Raw genomic sequence first — 20,708 nt, 5'->3', positions numbered from 1 at the left:
TTTTGTTTTTAGAGCACTGACCTTGAGCTTAATGTGGTATCATCTGAGCTCTGTACTAAAGCCGTTACTGTATTTTGGCTACAGTCTTGTGGAGACGATTAGCAATTATACTTCTGCCTCTGAAAGGTTTTTTATGGAGGAAATGCAGAATGGTACCTTTGATACCCTCTATCATAACATTTCCTCCTTCATCACAATAATTTTTCAGTATTTTGAACACCCTTGGCTGGTTAAAATACCTCTATTGCTACTTCTGGGGAACATGGTTTCAGTTTTGTCTAAGGTTGGCAAGCAATTTAAGAATATCACCCGGAGATCTGCCCCAAGGCTGGATAGTTATGAATGGCAGGGTGTGTGGAACAGCATGGGCAAATGCCTGGGGCGGTGGGCACCTCCGGTGTTTTGGAGCTTCACTCCCGAACAAGTGCAGAATCCTGATAAACTAGCAGAATATCTGGAAGAAGTATGCTGTCAGCCTGGCAGCTCCAAGGAGACACAAATCATTGCCATGTGCTGGGGCCTGGCCCATGCCTACCGAGCTCTATTTAACACTGTGCAAAGGGGAGAGGGGCTCTCTGGGTCTGATGGCAATGTGGCAGGCACTGTGACTACTCCAACGTCTGTAGCAGGCACTGTCACTACTCCAACCCCCACAGCGGGACGGGGGAGAGAATTCACACCCGACAGGAGTCGCCTCAGAGGCTGAGGACTCGTGCAGTTTTTCCAATTGCTTTGTCAATGCCCCCTTCCCTAGAAAGGGATCCCAGCTGCTTGGTTTCCCTACCCTCTAATTCCAGGCTACTGGCCCCATTATCCCAGCATCGGAGCAGCCAGGTGACAATGTGCTCACCTGGACGACGGCTGAAATCCTTTCGCATATCTCGCAATTCACTCAGTGATAGAGAGCGGTTAGTTACCGTCTCTTTTATGAGTTCTTCCTCTTCCTCCTCTTCAAGCGATGACTCGCTCTCTTCCCTCTTCCGTACTTGTGATGGCCCTGCTTCAGAGCACTCTGCCTCCTCACTCTCTTCCTCTGGCTCCTTCTTAGCAGAATCTTCCTCCTCCCTTACTAAACGAGCTGACTTCCGCTTCCAAGATTTCTTCTTTTGTACAGGGGCAACTGATACCAGGATGGGCTGGTTCTCTGGTTCAGCTGCAACAGTCTGAGTAGGTACAGTGCCCGCCACGGGGGTTGGAGTAGTGGCAGTGCCTGCCATGGGGGTTGGAGTAGTCACAGTGCCTGCCGCAGGGGTTGGAGTAGTCACAGTGCCTGCCACATTGCCATCAGACCCAGAGAGCCTCTCTCCCCTTTGCATAGTGTTAAATAGAGCTCAGTAGGCATGGGCCAGGCCCCAGCACATTGCAATGATTTTTGTCTCCTTGGAACTGCCAGGGCGACAGCATACTTCTTCCAAATATTCTGCTAGTTTATCAGGATTCTGCACTTGTTCGGGAGTGAAGTTCCAAAACACCGGAGGTGCCCACCACCCCAGGCATTTGCCCATGCTGTTCCACACACCCTGCCATTCATAACTATCCAGCCTTGGGGTAGGTCTCCGGGTGATATTCTTAAATTGCTTGCCAACCTTAGACAAAACCGAAACAATGTTCCCCAGAAGTAGCAATAGAGGTATTTAAACTACCCAAGGGTGTTCAAAATACGGAAAAATTATTGTGATGAAGGAGGAAACATTATGATAGAGGGTAACAAAGGTACCATTCTGCATTTCCTCCATAAAAAACCTTTCAGAGGCAGAAGTATAATTGCTAATCGTCTCCACAAGACAGAAGCCAAAATACTGTAATGGCTTTAGTACAGATCTCAGATGATACCACATTAAGCTCAAGGTCAATGTTCTAAAAACAAATCTCGCAGCGAGACATTACTAATCATCACAGAGTACAGCAGCCCGCAGAAATCAACACCGATCCTTAACATGTACGACAAAGACGAGAGCATCATGCAAATCAAATAAACTGATATTGTGACCTGCAACCGTTATTATCTCAAGCCTCGTGCCCCACGTTGGGCGCCAAAAAGGACTGTTGTGGTTTAGCCCCAGCCGGCAACTAAGCACCACGCAGCCGCTCACTCACTCCCCCTCCCGCAGTGGGATGGGGGAGAGAATTAGGAAAAAAAAAAACTCGTGGGTTGAGATAAACACGGTTTAATAGGACAGCAAGAGAGAAGGAAACAACAATGATAATACCAACAAAGGAATGTACAAGAACAAGTGATGCTCAATACAGCGATTGCTCACCACCCAGCGATCGACAGCCCATCCCCGAGCAGCGATTTCCGCCCCCCCGGCCAACTCCAGTTTATGTACTGGGCATGACGTTGTGTGGTAGGGAATATCTCTTTGGTCAGCCTGGGTCAGCTGTCCCGGCTGTGTCCCCTCCCAGCTCCCCGTGCACCCCCAGCCTGCTTGCTGGCAGGCCAGCACAAGAAGCTGGACTGTCCTTGACTGCTCAGCAACAACCCAAAACATCAGCACGTTATCAACAGTTTCTCATCCCAAATCCAAAACACAGTCTCACACTAGCTTCTGTGAAGAAAACCAGCTCTATCCGGGCTGAAACCAGGACAGGATGCAATGTTCGATGTGGTGTTTAGTGAGTCAGAAAAGCAGATAAAAGATAAAGCAGTATCTTTTTGTGAGAGCGGCCAGAGCCCAGGTATAGGCTATGATTTTGGCTGGAACTCTGCTGGGAACATTGGATAACCATGTTCCGATTACCAATCCTGGTTGGGACCCTAACCAAACGGGGGCCCGGGATTTATTAGTGCAGTACAGGGAGTGGATTGCTCACGGAATAAGAAATGCTGTCCCAAAATCAGTAAATTGGTATTCCTGGTTTTGGGACAGTCGGTGGATGATATTAGGAGAAAGTTACAGAAAGTGCAAGGAACAGATGTGAGAGATTTAGAGAAATTGCTGGAGACTGCTTGGCAAGTGTATCGGAATAGGGATAATCTGAAAGAGAGAGTAATGGGCAAAACAATTGCCAATGCTAGTGGCTGCTTTGCGCACCACAGGGGGCCAGGTAACCTCTGGGAACACACCAGGAAACAACACTAATGGGAGGAGAGGAGCCACGAGAAGTAGCCTAAGTGCCCCATCTAAGGGAAATCAAACCCTCCCGAAAGATCAGTGTGCCTATTGCAAGCAAAGGGGGCATTGTAAAAAGGAGCGCGGGGGATTGGGCAAGTCGGTGATGATTATTGACCTGGAAGATAATTGACAGGGACCAGGGGAATCTTCCCTAACGGAACCCTTGGTAAAAGTTCAGCTAGGGAAAGAAGAGAAACATGTAGAATTTTTAATAGATACAGGTGCCACATTTTCAGTATTAAATCAGACCTTATTACCTGTGAGCAGGCAAGCTGTTAATATTGTGGGAGCAACGGGACAGGCTGAGAAGGTGTTCTTTTTGGAACCACTAAAATTCAAAATTGGGAAAAGTGTAGGGATTCATAAATTCCTCTACCTGCCTGAGGCTCCTAAATCACTTTTAGGAAGGGACTTCTTAGAACAATTGAATGCCAAAATAGGATTTAGAGATAAAGAAATTGAATTTAAATTACCAGAAGAGAACTATGATGAAATTTTAAGTTTGGCTTTTACTGAACCCCAAATTGGGGAAGAAGAAATTATATAAGAAATAAAAGGGCAGGTATACCCAGGAGTATGGGCCTCAGGAATACCTGGGAAGGTTAGAAATGCAGAATTGGTTGTTGTTAAACTCAAAAAGGGAGCACGACCTGTTAGGGAACAGCAATATCCCCTAAAAGGGGAAGATAGAGAAGGAATAAAAGGGATAATAAATGACTTTTTACAGTTCAGGTTATTGATAGAATGTGAATCTGAATATAAAACTCCTATCTTGACAGTGAAAAAAAGCCAGACAGGAAAAGTTACCATTTAGTGCAAGATTTAAGAGCCATAAATAAGGTAGTTGAGGACTTACATCCTGTGGTGGGAAATTCATATACACTACTGACTAGGTTAAAAGAAACTCAAAACTGGTTTACCATTTTGGATCTAAAGGATGCCTTTTTCTGTTTACCGCTTGCCAAAGAGAGCCAGAAAATTTTTGGATTTGAATGGGAGAATCCCGATACCAGGAGAAGAACCCAGTTAACTTGGACAGTGTTACCACAAGGGTTCAAAAATAGCCCAACAATTTTTGGGAACCAATTAGCTCGGGAGCTTGAAGGATGGAATCCACCATCTCCAAATGGGACATTATTACAATATGTAGATGATTTATTAGTTGCTACGACTACTAAAGAAGAATGTATTCAATGGACTATTAGTTTGCTAAATTTCCTGGGACTGAGTGGTTGCAGAGTATCTCAGCAGAAAGCCCAGCTGATCCAGACACAAGTAACCTACCTTGGATACAGGATTTCGAAAGGACAACGAGAGCTAGGAACAGAGCAAAAGGAAGCCATCTGCCAAACACCAAAGCCAACTATGGCAAAAGAATTGCAGACCTTCCTTGGGATGACAGGTTGGTGCAGATTATGGATTTATAATTAGGGGATATTGGTGAAACCCTTGTATGATTTATTGAAAGGAAGCTCTTCTATGTTAGCTTGGACTAGAGAAGCAGAAAGAGCCTTTAAATTATTAAAAGCTGAATTAATAAGAGCACCAGCCCTCGGACTTCCCAATATGTCCAAACTGTTTTGGCTCTTTTCACATGAAAAACAAGGCATTGCTTTGGGCATATTGGCACAGCAATTGGGGCCATATAAGTGGGCAGTTGCATACTTCTTTAAACAGTTAGATGAAGTAAGCAAAGGTTGGCCCAGTTGTTTGAGAGCCATAGCAGCGGTAGTGCTTAACATTGAAGAAGCTCGCAAATTTGCCATGGGCCAGAAGATAACTGTGTTGGTGTCATACACAGTTTCAGCAGTGCTGGAACAGAAGGGAGCACATTGGTTATCACCCTCCTGGTTCCTGGAATATCAGGCCCTCTTAGCTGAACAGGATGATGTCAATATAGTAACAACTAATATTGTGAACCCAGCATCTTTTCTCAGTGGTGAAGTTACCAAACCAGTAGTCCATGACTGTCTGGAGACAATGGAATCGGTTTATTCCAGTCGACCTGACTTAAAGGAAGAACCGCTGGAGGATGCTTAAGATAATCTGTTCACTGATGGAAGCAGTTTTGTGAGACAAGGGCTTCGTAAGGCCAGTTACATGGTAACCATTACTTGTAAGGTAATTGAAGCGAACCCTCTACCTGCAGGAACATCGGCTCAAAAGGCAGAAATTATTGCCTTAATCCGAGCACTGGAAATTTCACAAGGAAAGAGGGTCAACATATGGACAGACTCCAAATATGCCTTTGGAGTGGTACATGCTCATGGAGCTATTTGGAAAGAAAGAGGGCTGCTGACTGCTCAAGGAAAGCAAGTGAAACATGCTAAAGAGATCTTACAATTGTTGAATGCCATGCAACTACCGAAGAAGGTTGCAACTGTGCATTGTAAAGGACACCAAAAGGGTAACACTGATCCAGAGGTTGGAAACAAATTGGTGGACTATGAGGCTAAGCTGGCAGCGGAACGGACAGAAAGTGTAAAAATTTTTTCTTTGATCCCAGATGGTAAATTCAGTATAATAGAGAATGAAAAATTAGAATACTCTAAAGAGGATAAGGTTATGATAGAGGACCTAGGAGGAAAGGAAAATCAGCAAACAGGAATATATACAATACCAGATGGTAGAATAATAGTGCCTTATAACATTTTATGGAAACTCCTATGGGAAGAACATAATAAAACTCATTGGGGAGCAGATGCATTGTATAAATATTTAAATAAAAAATAGTGAGTCGAAATTTATATACTACAGTGAAACAAGTTACCCAGAGGTGTGAAACATGTTTGAAAAACAAGCCAAATACCACGCATAAGATACAAATTGGGAGTATTGGAAAGGGAAATGTGCCCGGACAACAAGGGCAAATAGACTTTTCTGAACTCCCAAGAAAAGGGGGGTTTCGGTATTTGTTAGTATTCACAGACACCTTTTCGGGCTGGCCAGAAGCTTTCCCTTGTAGGACCAATAAGGCTAGAGAGGTAGCACAAATACTTTTAAACGAAATCATCCCTAGGTTTGGAGTTCTGGCAGTAATATCCTCAGACGGAGGTACCCATTTTTGTGCACAAGTAGTACAACAGGTTAGTAAAATTTTAGGAATAAACTGGACAATTAATAGGAAATATTACTATTGTTTGGAACTTTTCTGATTGTTGGGTTTGTACACATTTGCCTAAGGCACTGGGAGAAGGAATCTCCTTGGTAGGGCTCCCTCTACCTACAAAGGAAACCAATAATGACAACATAGTTGATAATTGGTGGATCAAAACTTCATATTTAAATCCGAGTTCTTCAGATTTAATCTTGAAAGTCCAAATTCCCAGTCAAGATAGTGAGCCCTTCTGGTTATGTTATGAAAGGAAACTAGAGGGTGAGAAGAAAGATGGAATTTTTGTTGGAAAGTTGCCTGAAGAGAAGTGCAATCGGACAATTACTATTTGTCGTGGTTTAGCCCCAGCCAGCAACTACGCACCACGCAGCCGCTCGCTCACTCCCCCACGGTGGCACGGGGGAGAGAATTGGAAGAGTAAAAGTTAGGAAACTCATGGTTTGAGATAAAGACAGTTTAATAAGTAAAGCAAAAGCCGCGCACGCAAGCAAAGCAAAACAAGGAATTTGTTCACCGCTCCCCATGGGCAGGCAGGTGTTCAGCCATCTCCAGGGAAGCAGGGCTCCGTCACGCGTAATGGTTTCTTGGGAAGACAGACGCCATAACTCCGAACGTCCCTCCACCCCCTCCTTCTTCTTTGTCCCAGCTTTATATACTGAGCATGACGTTATATGGTATGGAATATCTCTTTGGCCAGCCTGGGTCAGCTGTCCCAGCTGTGTCCCCTCCCAGCTTCCCGTGCACCCCCAGCCTGCTCGCTGCAGGCCAGCATGAGAAGCTGGACTGTCCTTGACTACTTAGCAACAACTCAAAACATCAGCACCTTATCAACATTTTCTCATCCCAAATCCAAAACATAGCCTCATGCTAGCTTCTATGAAGAAAATTAACTCTACCCTAGCTGAAACCAGGACACTATTGAAGGAAAAACAGAAGTAGTCACTAATTTATCTAGTGGAACTTTCAAGCATACCTCCTGGCCAGTACCCAAAGGCAAAGGATGGTTTTGGTTGTGGGGGACATATGCCAGGAAAAGCCTCCCTTCTAATTGGATGGGTCTATGTACATTAGGGGCAGTTGTACCCAAGGTCACAATTTTAAATCACACCTATCACGGAGGAAGTTGGATTCGAAATACTTTAACACACATCCCCAGAAGTCTTCAAAGCCCCTTGCACAAAGGCCGAGTGCTTTTCATAGCTTTGTAAGGTGGTTCTTACCATGGTTAGGAGTCACTGAATTAGAAAAATCAAGAGTAAACATCTCTGCTGTATTGGAAAGTATTGAGAACCGAACTATTGACACAATTCAAGCTTTGCAAGCTGAAGTTGATAGTTTATCACAGCTAACATTACAAAATAGAATGGCATTGGATTTATTATTGGCCTCACAGGGAGGTGTTTGTACCGTCATAACCACTAGCTGTTGCATGTATGTGGATCAAAACAGTAGGATATCTACTGATTTGGAAGAAATTTGGAAACAGACTAAGGTATTACATGGAGTGACTTTAGATGACACCTCTTGGGGATTTGAGGAAGTCTGGAACAGATTAACCTCTTGGTTACCAAATTTTAAATGGATTAAAGAACTGTTTGTGCTCATATTAATTAGTAGCCTATTCATTTTGTGTACTTGTTATATAATTCGGCGTTCAATGTGGTATTGTCAAAAGAATATGGATGATTATGCTACCTGGAGGAAAAATTAGATCAAGCATGAAGTCGCAACAGGGAAGTATTTTAATCGACAGACATATGATAATGGTATGTTATGAGGGACTGCGAAAGAATTTGCAGGGAGACCTTATTGCTCTCTACAACTACCTGAAAGGGGCTTGTGGTGAGGTGGGTGTTGGTCTCTTCTCCCAAGTAACTAGCGACAGAACGAAAGGAAATGGCCTCAAGTTGCACCAGGGGAGGTTTAGACTAAATATTAGGAAAAATTCGAGTAAAGAGTGGTCAAGCATTGGAACTCAGCATTGAGAACCACGGATAACATGCAAGTCAGGAAAAACATCTGTAAAAGAGTAAACTTCCCTGTCCGTGCACTGGAGTCAGTAAGAGGTACAAGCAAAGGAGAAAATTAATTCTAATATGTTCTTAAATTCAACCACTGTACAATCAAGGAGGTTTGGTGAATTAAAGAGAAAGAATAGAGCACAATAATTAAAATTTAAAAAGAAAAATATTTGTAATGGAGTAAAAATCAAGTAGCAACTGGGTTTCTCTTGTTTATCAATAGATAAACCAGTGCTTACAAAAGAGGACTACTCTGTGCCAGTGCATGCAAGTTACCTAAGTCTACCTCTGCAAATCCTCCCGTGTTTCTGTTGGGATCCCAAGAGAATAACTAGGTCACAGAATCACAGAATCATAGAATCTTTGGGTTGGAAAGGACCTTTAGAGGTCATCTAGTCCAACCCCCCTGCAAGGAGCAGGGACATCTTCAACTAGGTCAGGTTGCTCAGAGCCTCATCCAACCTGACCTTGAATGTTTCGAGGGGTGAGGCATCTACCACCTCTCTGGGCAACCTGTTCCAGTGTTTCAGCACCCTGACTGTAAAATATTTCTTCCTTATATCAAGTCTAAATCTACCTTCTTTTAGGTTAAAACCATTATCCCTTGTCCTATCGTTACAGGCCCTGCTAAAAAGTCTGTCCCCATCTTTCCTATAGGCCGTCAGCATTGGCTATTCCTTCCCCCCCACCTCCCCTGAAGTGTCTCTGCTTCCCCCTGAGGGAAGGAATGGTACGTTCCGGCGGTAGTGGGACAAGGGCCGCGGGGAACCGAGCATCCGGGCCCCAGAATGATTGACAGAGGCCCCGCCCTTCGTCATGAATATGCAAATATAGGGCGGGGTCGTGGCGGTCGTGTGTGGAAGTGGTGCGGCTTAGTTACTTCGGTAGCGATGATGAGGCAGCGTTTGTGGTGGGCGTCGTCGTTTTTCGGCGTTTGAGGAGTCTCCCTGTGTTTGCTCTTTCTTTCCGCTTTGTCTCCACCATCACGATGGAGGAGATAGACCGGTTCCAGGTGCCCGTCGTTCGCGCTGAGATGCAGCCGCTGGTGAGGGGCGCGTGGGGCTGCGCTGTCCCTGGGAGTCGCCGCCTCACTGGGGAGGGGGGCAGTGCTGTGGGGGATGCAGCCGCTGGTGAGGGGCGCGTGGGGCTGCGCTGTCCCTGGGAGTCGCCGCCTCACTGGGGAGGGGGGCAGTGCTGTGGGGGTCGGCGGCGCTGAGGTCGGGCCCGCGCGCCGCGATCGTTATGTAACGGTCGCCCCCTCAGCACCCTCACCCGGGCTGTGCCTAGCGGCGGCTGCTGTATCATCTCAGGGTATCCGTGGTCACGGCAGTCCTTTCGGCTTTTCCGTCCTACTCTTCTTCCCCGGCATCTCCCTGGGTGCTGTCGGTAGCAACGGCAAAAACCGCCCGTGGGGAGGGTGGGAGCAGGCGGGTGGCAGCGGCTCTGCTCCTGCTTTGGTTGAAACATAGCTTCTCTAAACGCAGTGGCGTCCCGGAGCGCCCCGGCCTGGCTGGCGCATGGGGCGGGTGTTTCCCACCGCCTCGGCCGGTGGGCTCCAACGCTGGGGAGGGGAGTGCTCCGAGCGGGTGGGAAGTGGCGATAAGCCTGAGGAGCCCGTTCGGGGAAGGACCGGGCAGTCAGAGCATCTGAGCAGCTGGAGGCACAAAGGACTGGTGGGGTTTTAGTTGACTCTTACAACATACGTGAGATCTAGGGGAAGAATTAGTGTGTGTGCGCAGTCCGGCCTGAGAGGTGCTCCCCAGGGACGGGTTACCTGCACAGGATGGGTGTTAAATACGTGTGTGGCGTGAGTTGTGGTATCAAGCTGTAGGATGCCCTCTGTGGCTGATTTTATAGCCATTACTCTTAGTGCAAAACTGCTACTAGATACTCGTGTGAAAAATCCAGGTGTTTTGCAAAGAAATATCTCTGTCAAATTACAGTTTTGTTCACACAAAATTCTTTGTGTAAAAAAGCAATCTGTGAGGGGTTGTGTGTGGGTGTTTTTTTTTTTTTTTTTCCTCTCCCTATACCAGGGCATGTATTTTTCATTTCAGGATGTTTTTTCACTTCATAGACACAATTATACTCAGAGCTCTGAAGAAGTTGACATAATTGTTACACCACTACATGGGACCCTGGGAAATCTTGCCAGAGAAGGAAGCATACAGGCTTATGGGACTTTGCGGCTGCATAAATGGGCAGGTAGAGTGGTCCTGGGCTTTTGGTTGCTTCTGAAATAATGCATACGAAGGAAGGCCAACTGGTTGGCAGCCATGGGAGATGCTAGATCATCACCAAGTAGTACAAGACCTCTTATGAGCGTGTAACTGCTTTGCTTTGATGCTACAGGCTTGCTTGTGTGTGTTGTGGCCCAGCTGCATTCTGCAGAACACTTGAATGTGTTGATCTGTTTATGTTCCCCTCTAGGAAAGGTTCCCTTGTGTGTTCCTCTCTGCTTACTCTAGTCTGCCTCACTCTCTACTTGAAGGCGCATTGTTATGTGTAACCTGGGACCTCTTAAAATACAGTTTACCTTGTCATTAAAGTGAAAGCTGGATAATGGGCTGACTTAATCAAGATGTTGATTCCCTTTGGCACCTGGAGTAAGCAAATTCCATCTCTGCACCCGATTGTGAGATGGTGATATGAAATATTTGGCGAAATGTAAAGAACTTGAATGAAATACTTGTACAGATCCTTTTGACAGCAGATGAGGATAGGGTATTGGCAGGTTCATGTTAGCACTGAAGATACTACTGAGACTTCCAGTATATCAAACTGTACATTATTTAGAGTTGATGTACCAGTCCTTGGTTTCTTGTTGCAGCTAGTGTTTGCAAAAAGTTGAGAAAAAAATAATTGTCTTGTGAACAGAAAGACTCTCATATGAAGGTCTACAAACTCAAATTACCCCTCAGTGGCAAGAAAACCACTTCTCTTATGGTGGGAGTGTTGAAAAATTGTGAAAATATTTTTTTTAGCTTGGTGGTAGTGGCTGTTGTTTGGTTTTTTTAGCTTCTAACCTTTGTGGTGGGGAAGAAAACTTTCCATAAAAGGTGATGTAGACTTGTGTGCCCTACTTGTTGTGTGTGTGTAGTTTTTGTCAAGCAGAGGCAGCAGACATGACAAGGCTGGCCCTCTTTATTCATCTTGAGGGCAGTAGGCCTGGTAGTGAGATTAGCAAGTTTGGAAAAGCTGTTGGCAGACAAAAGCACACACGTAAGTATTTTCTAGAAACCCCATGATAATAGCAGAGGAATGGAATTGGCATGCACATGTACGTTTGCATGGCCATGGAGTGACCAGAACCCAAAGAGGTTGTCTGGTCCAGCCCTGCTGTTGCAGGGTAGGATGGTATATTGTGCAGCTGTGGTAGTAAGCTTAGGAAGTGGGTTTCCTTCCCTGTTTCAGCAGCCAAGAATTAGGAAATTTTCACAAAGGGATTTAACACTTGCATTAAAAGAATACTCTGAACCTTTGCTTTGGAGTTTCAGTTGATTTTTAACTAATGGAGTTCATAGTGAAACCTTGTGTATGTGAGGGGCTGTTGCTGTGACTGGATGTGTGGGATTCTCCCCCATGCCTGGAAATGCTGGCATCAGGCTCATAAGTGGGACAGAACCAGTCTGGCACAACATTTCCAGTGGCTTTGCTTTGTAGCTCCTGGTCTGTATCTTGCAAGTAGGGACTGGATGCTTGCAAGAATCACTGCAGTTCAGAAGCTGGCTGGGGTTTATTGTAGTAGTTTACTTGGGTAACACAATTCTGCCCAGTACTGCTGCTTTGTTCTACTAGAGTTAGCATTTGTCCCTTCCCTCTCCCCGCCCCCTCCATCCCACCTTTCCAATTATAGAATAACCTTACCATATTGGGACTTTTTTTTCCCTTCTCTTCACAGTGTAAAAGCTTTCAGTTCCATATGGTCTTAGGGACAGATGGGTCATCTGATGTTGAAGGCCAAAGGGGTCTGGCAGTGTTTTCCCCATCGAAAGGGCTGAGGTAGAAGTTTGTTTTCTAGGTGTAACCTGAGAGCTGTTGTGAACTGCCACTAAAGCTATCAAAAACTTTTCTGAAACATAATCCCCTGCTAAAAGCAAATAGAGAAGAGAAAGCCTCTTGACCGGTCTGAAGTGCATACACTATAAGAGATGTTTTTTGATCCTGTTTAGGCTGGAGGGTGTCGTAGGAGAGTAGTTACCTCTGAGTCTGGCCATTGCCTGGCAGTGTGAGCAGGGTCCTGACGTGAGGTTTGTGAACCTAGGCTTTTTTTGAAATCCTTAAAAACTTTGTGTTCTTGACCAGCATGCGGACTTTTGAGTCATAGAAACTGTCGTGGTTTAGCCCCAGCTGGCAGCTAAGCCCCATGCAGCCGCGCGCTCACTCCCCCACGGTGGGACAGGGGAGAGACTCGGAAGAGTAAAAGTGAGGAAACTCATGGGTTGAGATAAAGACAGTTTAATAGGTAAAGCAAAAGCCACGCAAGCAAAGCAAAACAAAGAATTCATTCACTACTCCCCATGGGCAGGCAGGTGTTAAGCCATCTCCAGGGAAGCAGAGCTCCGTCACTCATAATGGTTTCTTGGGAAGACACGCCATAACTCCGAACGTCCCTCCACCCCTTCCTTCTTCTTTGTCCCAGCTTTATATACTGAGCATGACGTTATATGGTATGGAATATCTCTTTGGCCAGCCTGGGTCAGCTGTCCCAGCTGTGTCCCCTCCCAGCTTCCCGTGCACCCCCAGCCTGCTCGTTGCAGGCCAGCACGAGAAGCTGGACTGTCCTTGACTACTTAGCAACAACTCAAAACATCAGCACCTTAGCAACATTTTCTCATCCCAAATCCAAAACATAGCCTCACGCCAGCTTCTGTGAAGAAAATTAACTCTACCCTGGCTGAAACCAGGACATTATCCACCCCTTATTCTATACCATTTACGTCATGCTCAGGTACCACACTATCCAATATAACCTCATTAACCACCATCCCCCTTCCCATCCTTTAATATAATACACAGATTATCATCCCCTTAGTCCATAGGCTTCCCTCCAAAATGTCCATGAAATGTCTGCTGAGTTTATTTAGTCCATGACTTTGGACTCCATCTCTCATGGTGGTCACTCAGGACAGGCGAGGTGGGGTGTTGCATGGAGTTACTGGGCACCAAAGCCAGCTCAGGTCAGGTCACTGCTGCACTTGCACTGCTTCTTGTAAGGCTTGTCCTCCATTCGTTCAGGTGGTTCCTGCTATAGTAATTCCTATAACATGCAACTCAAATCATGGGTTATAACAGTTTAAAGGTACTTCCATTACAGTCTCCACCCCTGGGCCCTTTGGACTGGACCATAGGGTTTAACATTGCAATGAACTCCTCCCCTTGCCCCTGCTCCAGCTTGGACTTATCCACAGACTGCAGTCCCTTCTATGAGCCACAGTCTCTCCAGGGGTATGTCTGCTGCGGCATAGACTTATCCACAGTTGCAGTCACTTTGAGGTGCATCTGCTCCAAAATGGCCGTCTCCACGGGCCACACTACCTCCAGAGATAAATCTGCTCCAATGTGGCCTTACCCATAGTTCCAGTTCCTCTAGCAATATACCTGCACTGTTGAGGGCTTCTCCATGGCCACACACTTTGAGGTGCTCCAAGCATGACCTCATGCACAACCGATAATGCTTCAAGGTGCACCTGCTGCAACATAGACTTATCCACAGCCACAGATGCTTCGAGATAGACCTGCTCCTGGCATGGGCTTATGCACAGCCACAGACGCTTCGGGGTGTCCTGCTCCCACATGGCCTCACCCACAGGTCACAGTCCCTTCGACTTGAGTTCACAGTGGAGTTCCAGCCTATTCAGTACAGCAGCACAGGGAAAAAAAACAGCAATACCCTGGCTATCTGCCAGCCCAGGTGCAAGGCCATTGCTGTTATCGGAATCTTCCCAGGCACAGCAGAGTTAGATGATCAGCAGTACAGCAGCAGCGAAAGCAAAAAGCAGCCACTAACGAGCACTGGACTCTAATGTATGCAATGAAGGCAAACCCATGGCAAGCAGAGGGGCCTAGCAATTAATGGCTAAGCAGCAATAACAGCTATAAATTCTATCACCTAGCACATTCCAATCAAACTTGTCATTATCTCAAACCCTTTGAGCCTTACGTTGGGCGCCAAAAAGGACTGTCGTGGTTTAGCCCCAGCTGGCAGCTAAGCCCCACGCAGCCGCTCGCTCACTCCCCCACAGTGGGACGGGGGAGAGAATCGGAAGAGTAAAAGTTATGAAACTCATGGTTTGAGATAAAGACAGTTTAATAGGTAAAGCAAAAGCCGCGCACGCAAGCAAAGCAAAACAAGGAATTCATTCGCTACTCCCCATGGGCAGGCAGGTGTTCAGCCATCTCCAGGGAAGCAGGGCTCCGTCACTCGTAATGGTTTCTTGGGAAGACAGACGCCATAACTCCAAACGTCCCTCCACCCCCTCCTTCTTCTTTGTCCCAGCTTTATATACTGAGCATGACGTTATATGGTATGGAATATCTCTTTGGCCAGCCTGGGTCAGCTGTCCCAGCTGTGTCCCCTCCCAGCTTCCTGTGCACCCCCAGCCTGCTCGTTGCAGGCCAGCATGAGAAGCTGGACTGTCCTTGACTACTTAGCAACAACTCAAAACATCAGCACGTTATCAACATTTTCTCATCCCAAATCTAAAACATAGCCTCACGCTAGCTTCTGTGAAGAAAATTAACTCTATCCTGGCTGAAACCAGGACAGAAACATAGAATAGTTTGGGTTGGAAGGCACCTTTTACGGTCATCTAGTTCAACCTCCCGGCAATGAGCAGGGACATCTTCAACTAGGTCAGGTTGCTCAGAGACCCATCCAACCTGACCTTGAATGTTTCCAGGGATGGGGCATCTGCCATCTCTCTGGGCAACCTGTTCCAGTGTTTCACCACTCTCACTGTGACAAATTTCTTCCTTATATCCAGTCTGAATCTACCCTCTTTTAGTTTAAAACCATTACCCCTTGTCCTATCGCAACAGGCCCTGCTAAAAAGTGTGTCCGCATCTTTCTTATAAGCCCCCTTTAAGTAGTGGAAGGCTGCAATAAGGTCTCCTCGGAGCCTTCTCTTCTCCAGGCTGAACAACCCCAACTCTCTCAGCCTGTCCTCATAGGAGAGGTGTTCCAGCCCTCTGATCATTTTCCTGGCCGTCCTCTGGACCCACTCCAACAGGTCCATGTCTTTCCTGTGCTGAGGGCCCCAGAGCTGGACACAGTATTCCAGGTGGGGTCTCACCAGAGTGGAGAAGGGCACAATCACTCGACCTGCTGGCCATGCTGCTTTTGATGCAGCCCAGGATACAGTTGGCCTTCTGGACTGCGAGTGCACATTGCCAGCTCATGTCCATCTTTTCATCCACCAGCACCCCCAAGTCCTTCTCAGTAGGGCTGCTCTCCATCCCTTCATCCCCCAGCCTGTATTGATACTGGGGGTTGCCCTGACTCAGGTGCAGGACCCTGCACTTGGCCTTGTTGAACCTCGTGAGGTTAATACTGGCCCATTCCTTGAGCTTGTCCAGCTCCCTCTGGATCGCATCCTGTCCCTCATGCATGTGAACTGCACCACTCAGTTTGGTGTCATCTGCAACCTTGCTGAGGGTGCACTCAATCCCACTGTCTTTGTCAGTGATGAAGATATTAAAGAGTACTGGTCCCAATATTGACCCCTGAGGGACACCGCTCGTCACTGATCTCCATCTGGACATTGAGCTGTTGACCACTACCCTCTGGGTGTTACCATCCAACCAGTTCCTCATCCACTGAATAGTCCCATCAAATCCACATCTCCAATTTAGAGAGAAGGGTGCTGGGGCGGGGGGGGACTGTGTTAAAGGCCTTACAGAAGTCCAGATAGATGACATCGGTAGCTCTTCCTTTGTCCACTGATGTGGTCACTCCATCACAGAAGGCCACTAGGTTGATCAGGCAGGACTTGCCCTTGGTGAAGCCATGCTGGCTGTCTCGAATCACCTCCCTGTCCTCCATGTGCCTACCATAGCTTCTAGGGGGATCTGTTCCATGATCTTCCCAGGCACAGAGGTGAGGCTGACAGGTTGACAGTTCCCAGGGTCCTCCTTGCTACCTTTTTTAAAAATGGGTGCAATGTTTCCCTTTTTCCAGTCTCCAGGGACTTCCCCTGACTGCCATGACTTTTCAGATATCATGGAGAGTGGCTTGGCAACTCCATCAGTCAATTCCCTCAGGACTCTGGGATGCATCTCATCAGGTCCAATAGACTTGTGCATGTTCAGGTTCCTCAGGTGGTCTCAAACCTGATCTTCTCTTACAGTGGGAGGGACTTTGCTCTTCCAGTCCCCATCTTGCAGTCCATTCCCTCGAGAGGTGTGGGAAGAGAGATTGCCAGTGAAGACTGAGGCAAAGAAGTCGTTGAGTACATCAGCCTTCTCCTCATCTCTTGTTACCAGTCTGCCAGTCTTGCTCATCGGTGGGGGGATATGCTTTCTTTGTCCTTCCTTTTCTGCCTGACATACCTGTAGAAGCCCCTCTTATCATTCTTTGCATCCCTTGACAAGTTCAGCTCCAGCCACGCCTTGGCCTTACCGACTCCATCCCTACACAACCGGGCAGCATTCCTGTACTCATCCCAGGATCCCTGTCCCTGCTTCCACTGCTTGTGCATTTCCTTCTTGCCCTTTAGTTTGACCAGCAGGTCTTGACTCAGCCATGCTGGTCTCTTGCCTTCCTTTCCTGATTTCTTATACCTGGGGATCGAGAGCTCTTGCACTCTATGGAAAGCGTCCTTAAAGATCTGCCAGCTCTGTTCTGCTCCCTTGTCCTTGAGGGCAGTTTCCCAGGGGGTCCTATTGACTAAGTCCCTGAAGAGCTGGAAGTTTGCTTTCCTAAAATTCAGGGTCCTGACCTTACTCTTTGCCGGCCCCATATCCCTCAGGACTGCAAGCTCCACCAGTGCATGATCATTGCAGCCCAGGCTGCCTCCAATTTTGATGTCACCAATTAGCTCGCATGTGTTGGTGACCATCCGGTCCAGTATGGCATCCCTTTTGGTAGGGCTGTCTATTACCTGGCTTAAGAAGTTATCCTCAATGCACTCCAGGAGTCTCCTGGATTGCCTACAGCTTGCCATGATACTTTTCCACCAGATTTCAGAGTGGTTGAAGTCCCCCAGCAGGACGAGAGCCTGCAAGCGCAATGCCTCCTGTAGTTGGGGTAAGAAGGCTTTGTCAATAGACTCCCCTTGATTGGGTGGCCTGTAGTAGACACTGACCACAAGGTTCCCTTTGTTGCCTTGGTCCCTGATTTTTACCCATAAGCTTTCGACCTGCTCATGGCTCTTCTTCAGAGACAGCTCTTCACATTCTATCCATTTCTTGACGTAGAGGGCAACGCCTCTGCCCTTCCTTCCTCGCCTGTCCCTTCTGAACAGCCTGTAGCCGTCAATAGCCGCACTCCAGTCGTGGGACTCGTCCCACCAAGTTTCAGTAATGGCAACCAGGTTGTAGCTTTCTAGCAGCATGGTGACTTCCTACTCCTCCTGTTTGTTGTCCATGCTGCGTGCAATGGTGTAGAGGCACTTCAGCTGGGCTGTTGGCCATGTCACCTTTTTAGAGGAACACACTTTAGTTCCTTTGAGGTCTTTCACTGGTTTAAGAGGCTGAGTGGCCTCGCTAGCACCCTGTCCCTCTAACCTTGGTGTGTCATCCCACAGCTTTTTGTGGGCAAGTCAGATATTGTTCCCCTCCCCGTTCGCGTCTAGTTTGCAGCCCTGTCAGTAAGCCCCGCTAGCTTGCGAGCAAAGATCCTTTTCTCCCTTTGAGAAAGGTGAATTCCATCTGATGGCAGCAAGCCAGGTGCCGTGTAGGCCATTCTATTATCAAAAAACATGAAATTGTGGTGGTGGACATCAGTCCCAGAGCCACGTATTAATAGACTGGGCCCATCTGTTTCTTTCTGTGTCGTTGCCCTCAACTTTTTGTTGCCCGCAACTCCTTCCATAAGACGAGCTGGTGGGGAAGACGACTGGCCTGGCTGAACAGGGAGATTTTGCTGGGACTCAGGGAAAAGAGGAGAGTTTATCACCTCTGGAAGAAGGGGCAGGCAACTCACGAAGAGTACAAGGATCTCGTTAGGTCAAGCAGGGACAAAATTAGGAAGGCAAAAGCCCAGCTAGAGCTCAGTCTGGCCACAGTCGTAAAGGATAATAAAAAACATTTTCACAAATATATTAACAACAAAAAGAGAGGCAAGGAGAATTGGCCCTGAAGTCTCTTTTGATTGCCCTTGGACTATGCATTGCAGTTTCATCTCCACCCACATGGAAGAGCCGTAGTGGGTAATAGTCCGAGGGCCACTGCGGGAGAAGGATGGACTTCACAACTCTGAGAGTTATATTCCGAAGCCATTTATTGTCTTGTCTGACTCCAATATATATCATAATTTTCGCTTAGTCACTGCGCACACACTCACGATTGGTTACAGCTTGTTACACGCACTATTGCAATTGGTTGTGCACAAAATATCACGCGCTGTCCACGCGCCTCTCACACAGTCAGGATTCGCTGCTTGCAGGTGTTCCTGTTTTCCTCGCTTCTTCTTAGTTGTTTATCACAGCTCCTTCTCCTCAAGGCCGAGCCGTGCAGATATCCAGCTGTTTACCAGCTTCTCAGTGCCACAGCTCCTTCTCCTTAAGGTCGAGCCATGCAGATCAACGCCACAGCTCCTTCTCCTTAAGGTTGAGCCATGCAGGGTGATCCCAACATCTCCCCCTTTTTTTTTATCTAAAAACAAAACCTGATGGATCATTTGTAACCTAAGGACTGTGAGGAAGATGGACTATCTGTACATTCTTGTATCATCCTGTGCCACGAACTCAGCCCAGCAGTCGGTAGGTGCCAGCTTTGTGTGGGCGTCCCCACGGAGGCAACGATGGCCTTGCCATACACCGATCCCCCTGCTCTTCGGGAAATCCCGGTATTTATACATTTGCCAAGGAACGAGTTTCAACACACGTGGCCAGCGAGTGTCGGAACACGCCTCGGTTGTCACCTTTCAACATAGGGAACCTATGGCGCATGTGCCCGCTGGCCAGACGTGCTGCACGCGCCACAGCCACCCCGTCCATTGGTTCGTAGGTTTTGTTCACACGGCATCTTACCATAATCCAGCAGTCACATATCAACTATGCTTAAGCCAATAGCAGAATGTTACAAGGCAAACAATTCTAGCTGTACTACTCCTAGCGATAGAAGCTACTTCTAGTGATGGAAAAAGTGCTTGTATAAAGCTATGAAAACCAATATTATATCTTACCAAAGGATTTGTAGTTATAGAGCGGTTTGCCCTAAAAGCTTTCCATGTTCCTCTCATGATACTGCTAATTTCAGTGTGATTTACCCATACATTTTCTTTTGGCTGAGGTGGCATCCAGATTGCGATGACACCTGATAGTGTCAAGATGTGTCCGACGACGACGACGGTGACTGTTTCACCCATGGTTTTACCCATTTTGCGGGTACCCAACAAGTTCCAGAATCTGTAATGACACAAGCATAACCTCGTCCCCAGGTTAGCAGTTGAAAAGGTCCTTCCCACATAGTCTTTTCCAAATTTTTAACTTTTACTTGCACATTTTGTGTTAACTCAAACAGACTTCCTGTCATTCCTTTTACATGTTTCTCCTTCTGCTAGACGCAAATAATTTAACACATATAAGGCTTTATTCAAACGTTCTTGGGGTGGTGTGGTAGCCTCTCCCTCTTTTTGTTTTTGCAATAAACACTTCAGGGAATGATTCATTCGTTCAACAATAGCTTGTGCAGTTGGGGAATGCGGTATTCCAGTAACATGCGTCACTCCCCATTGAGCAAAAAATCGTTGGGTTGACAGGGCTACATAACAAGGACCATTATCGGTTTTAATTTGTAGGGGTATACCATGGGCTGCGAATGCAGCTCGCAAATGCTTTTGTCCATGCCTACTAGTTTCTCCTGTTTGTGCAGTGGCCCAAACTACTGCAGAATAGCAATCAATTGAAACATGAACATATTTAAATCTTCCAAAGTCAGCGACATGTGTCACATCCATCTGCCATAGTTGTAGCGAATGCAATCCTCGGGGACTTACTGTAATCGGGATTCCTGGGCCTATTTGTTGACAATCAGCACAAGTCTGTATGATAGCTCTAGCGTCACCTGCACTTAGATTAAATTGTCTCGCTAAAACTTTGGCAGATTGATGGCAAAAGGCATGAGAGGCTTGTGCTTGACCTAAACGGTCCGGGGCAGGTCCAGCCCATACTGCGGCAGTCAGCCGATCAGCTCTTGCATTTCCTTCCACCAATTCCCCTGGTAGGTTGGTATGGCTGCATATATGCATAACGTAATAAGGTTGTCGTCTTTTCTGCAATAAAAACCAAAGCG

The 20,708-nt window shown here is 46.9% G+C and overlaps 1 protein-coding gene across 1 annotated transcript in view; it reads left to right on the top strand.

Annotated features, from left to right (window-relative positions):
* Positions 1-9,240: 9,240 nt before the first annotated feature.
* LOC309415052 (protein FAM219A-like) overlaps positions 9,241-20,708 on the top strand; it is a gene marked incomplete at both ends in the record, with an annotated part of 84,968 nt that continues 73,500 nt past the window's right edge. Inside the window, one exon of the mRNA XM_082012443.1 lies at positions 9,241-9,297. Within this exon, the coding sequence (XP_081868569.1) occupies positions 9,241-9,297 (57 nt within the window). The remainder of the gene's footprint in view (positions 9,298-20,708) is intronic.

Source organism: Phaethon aethereus, assembly GCF_964289735.1.
Source record: "Phaethon aethereus genome assembly, chromosome: W".
Lineage (NCBI taxonomy): Eukaryota > Metazoa > Chordata > Aves > Phaethontiformes > Phaethontidae > Phaethon > Phaethon aethereus.
This window is presented reverse-complemented; position numbering and strand designations above follow the sequence as displayed.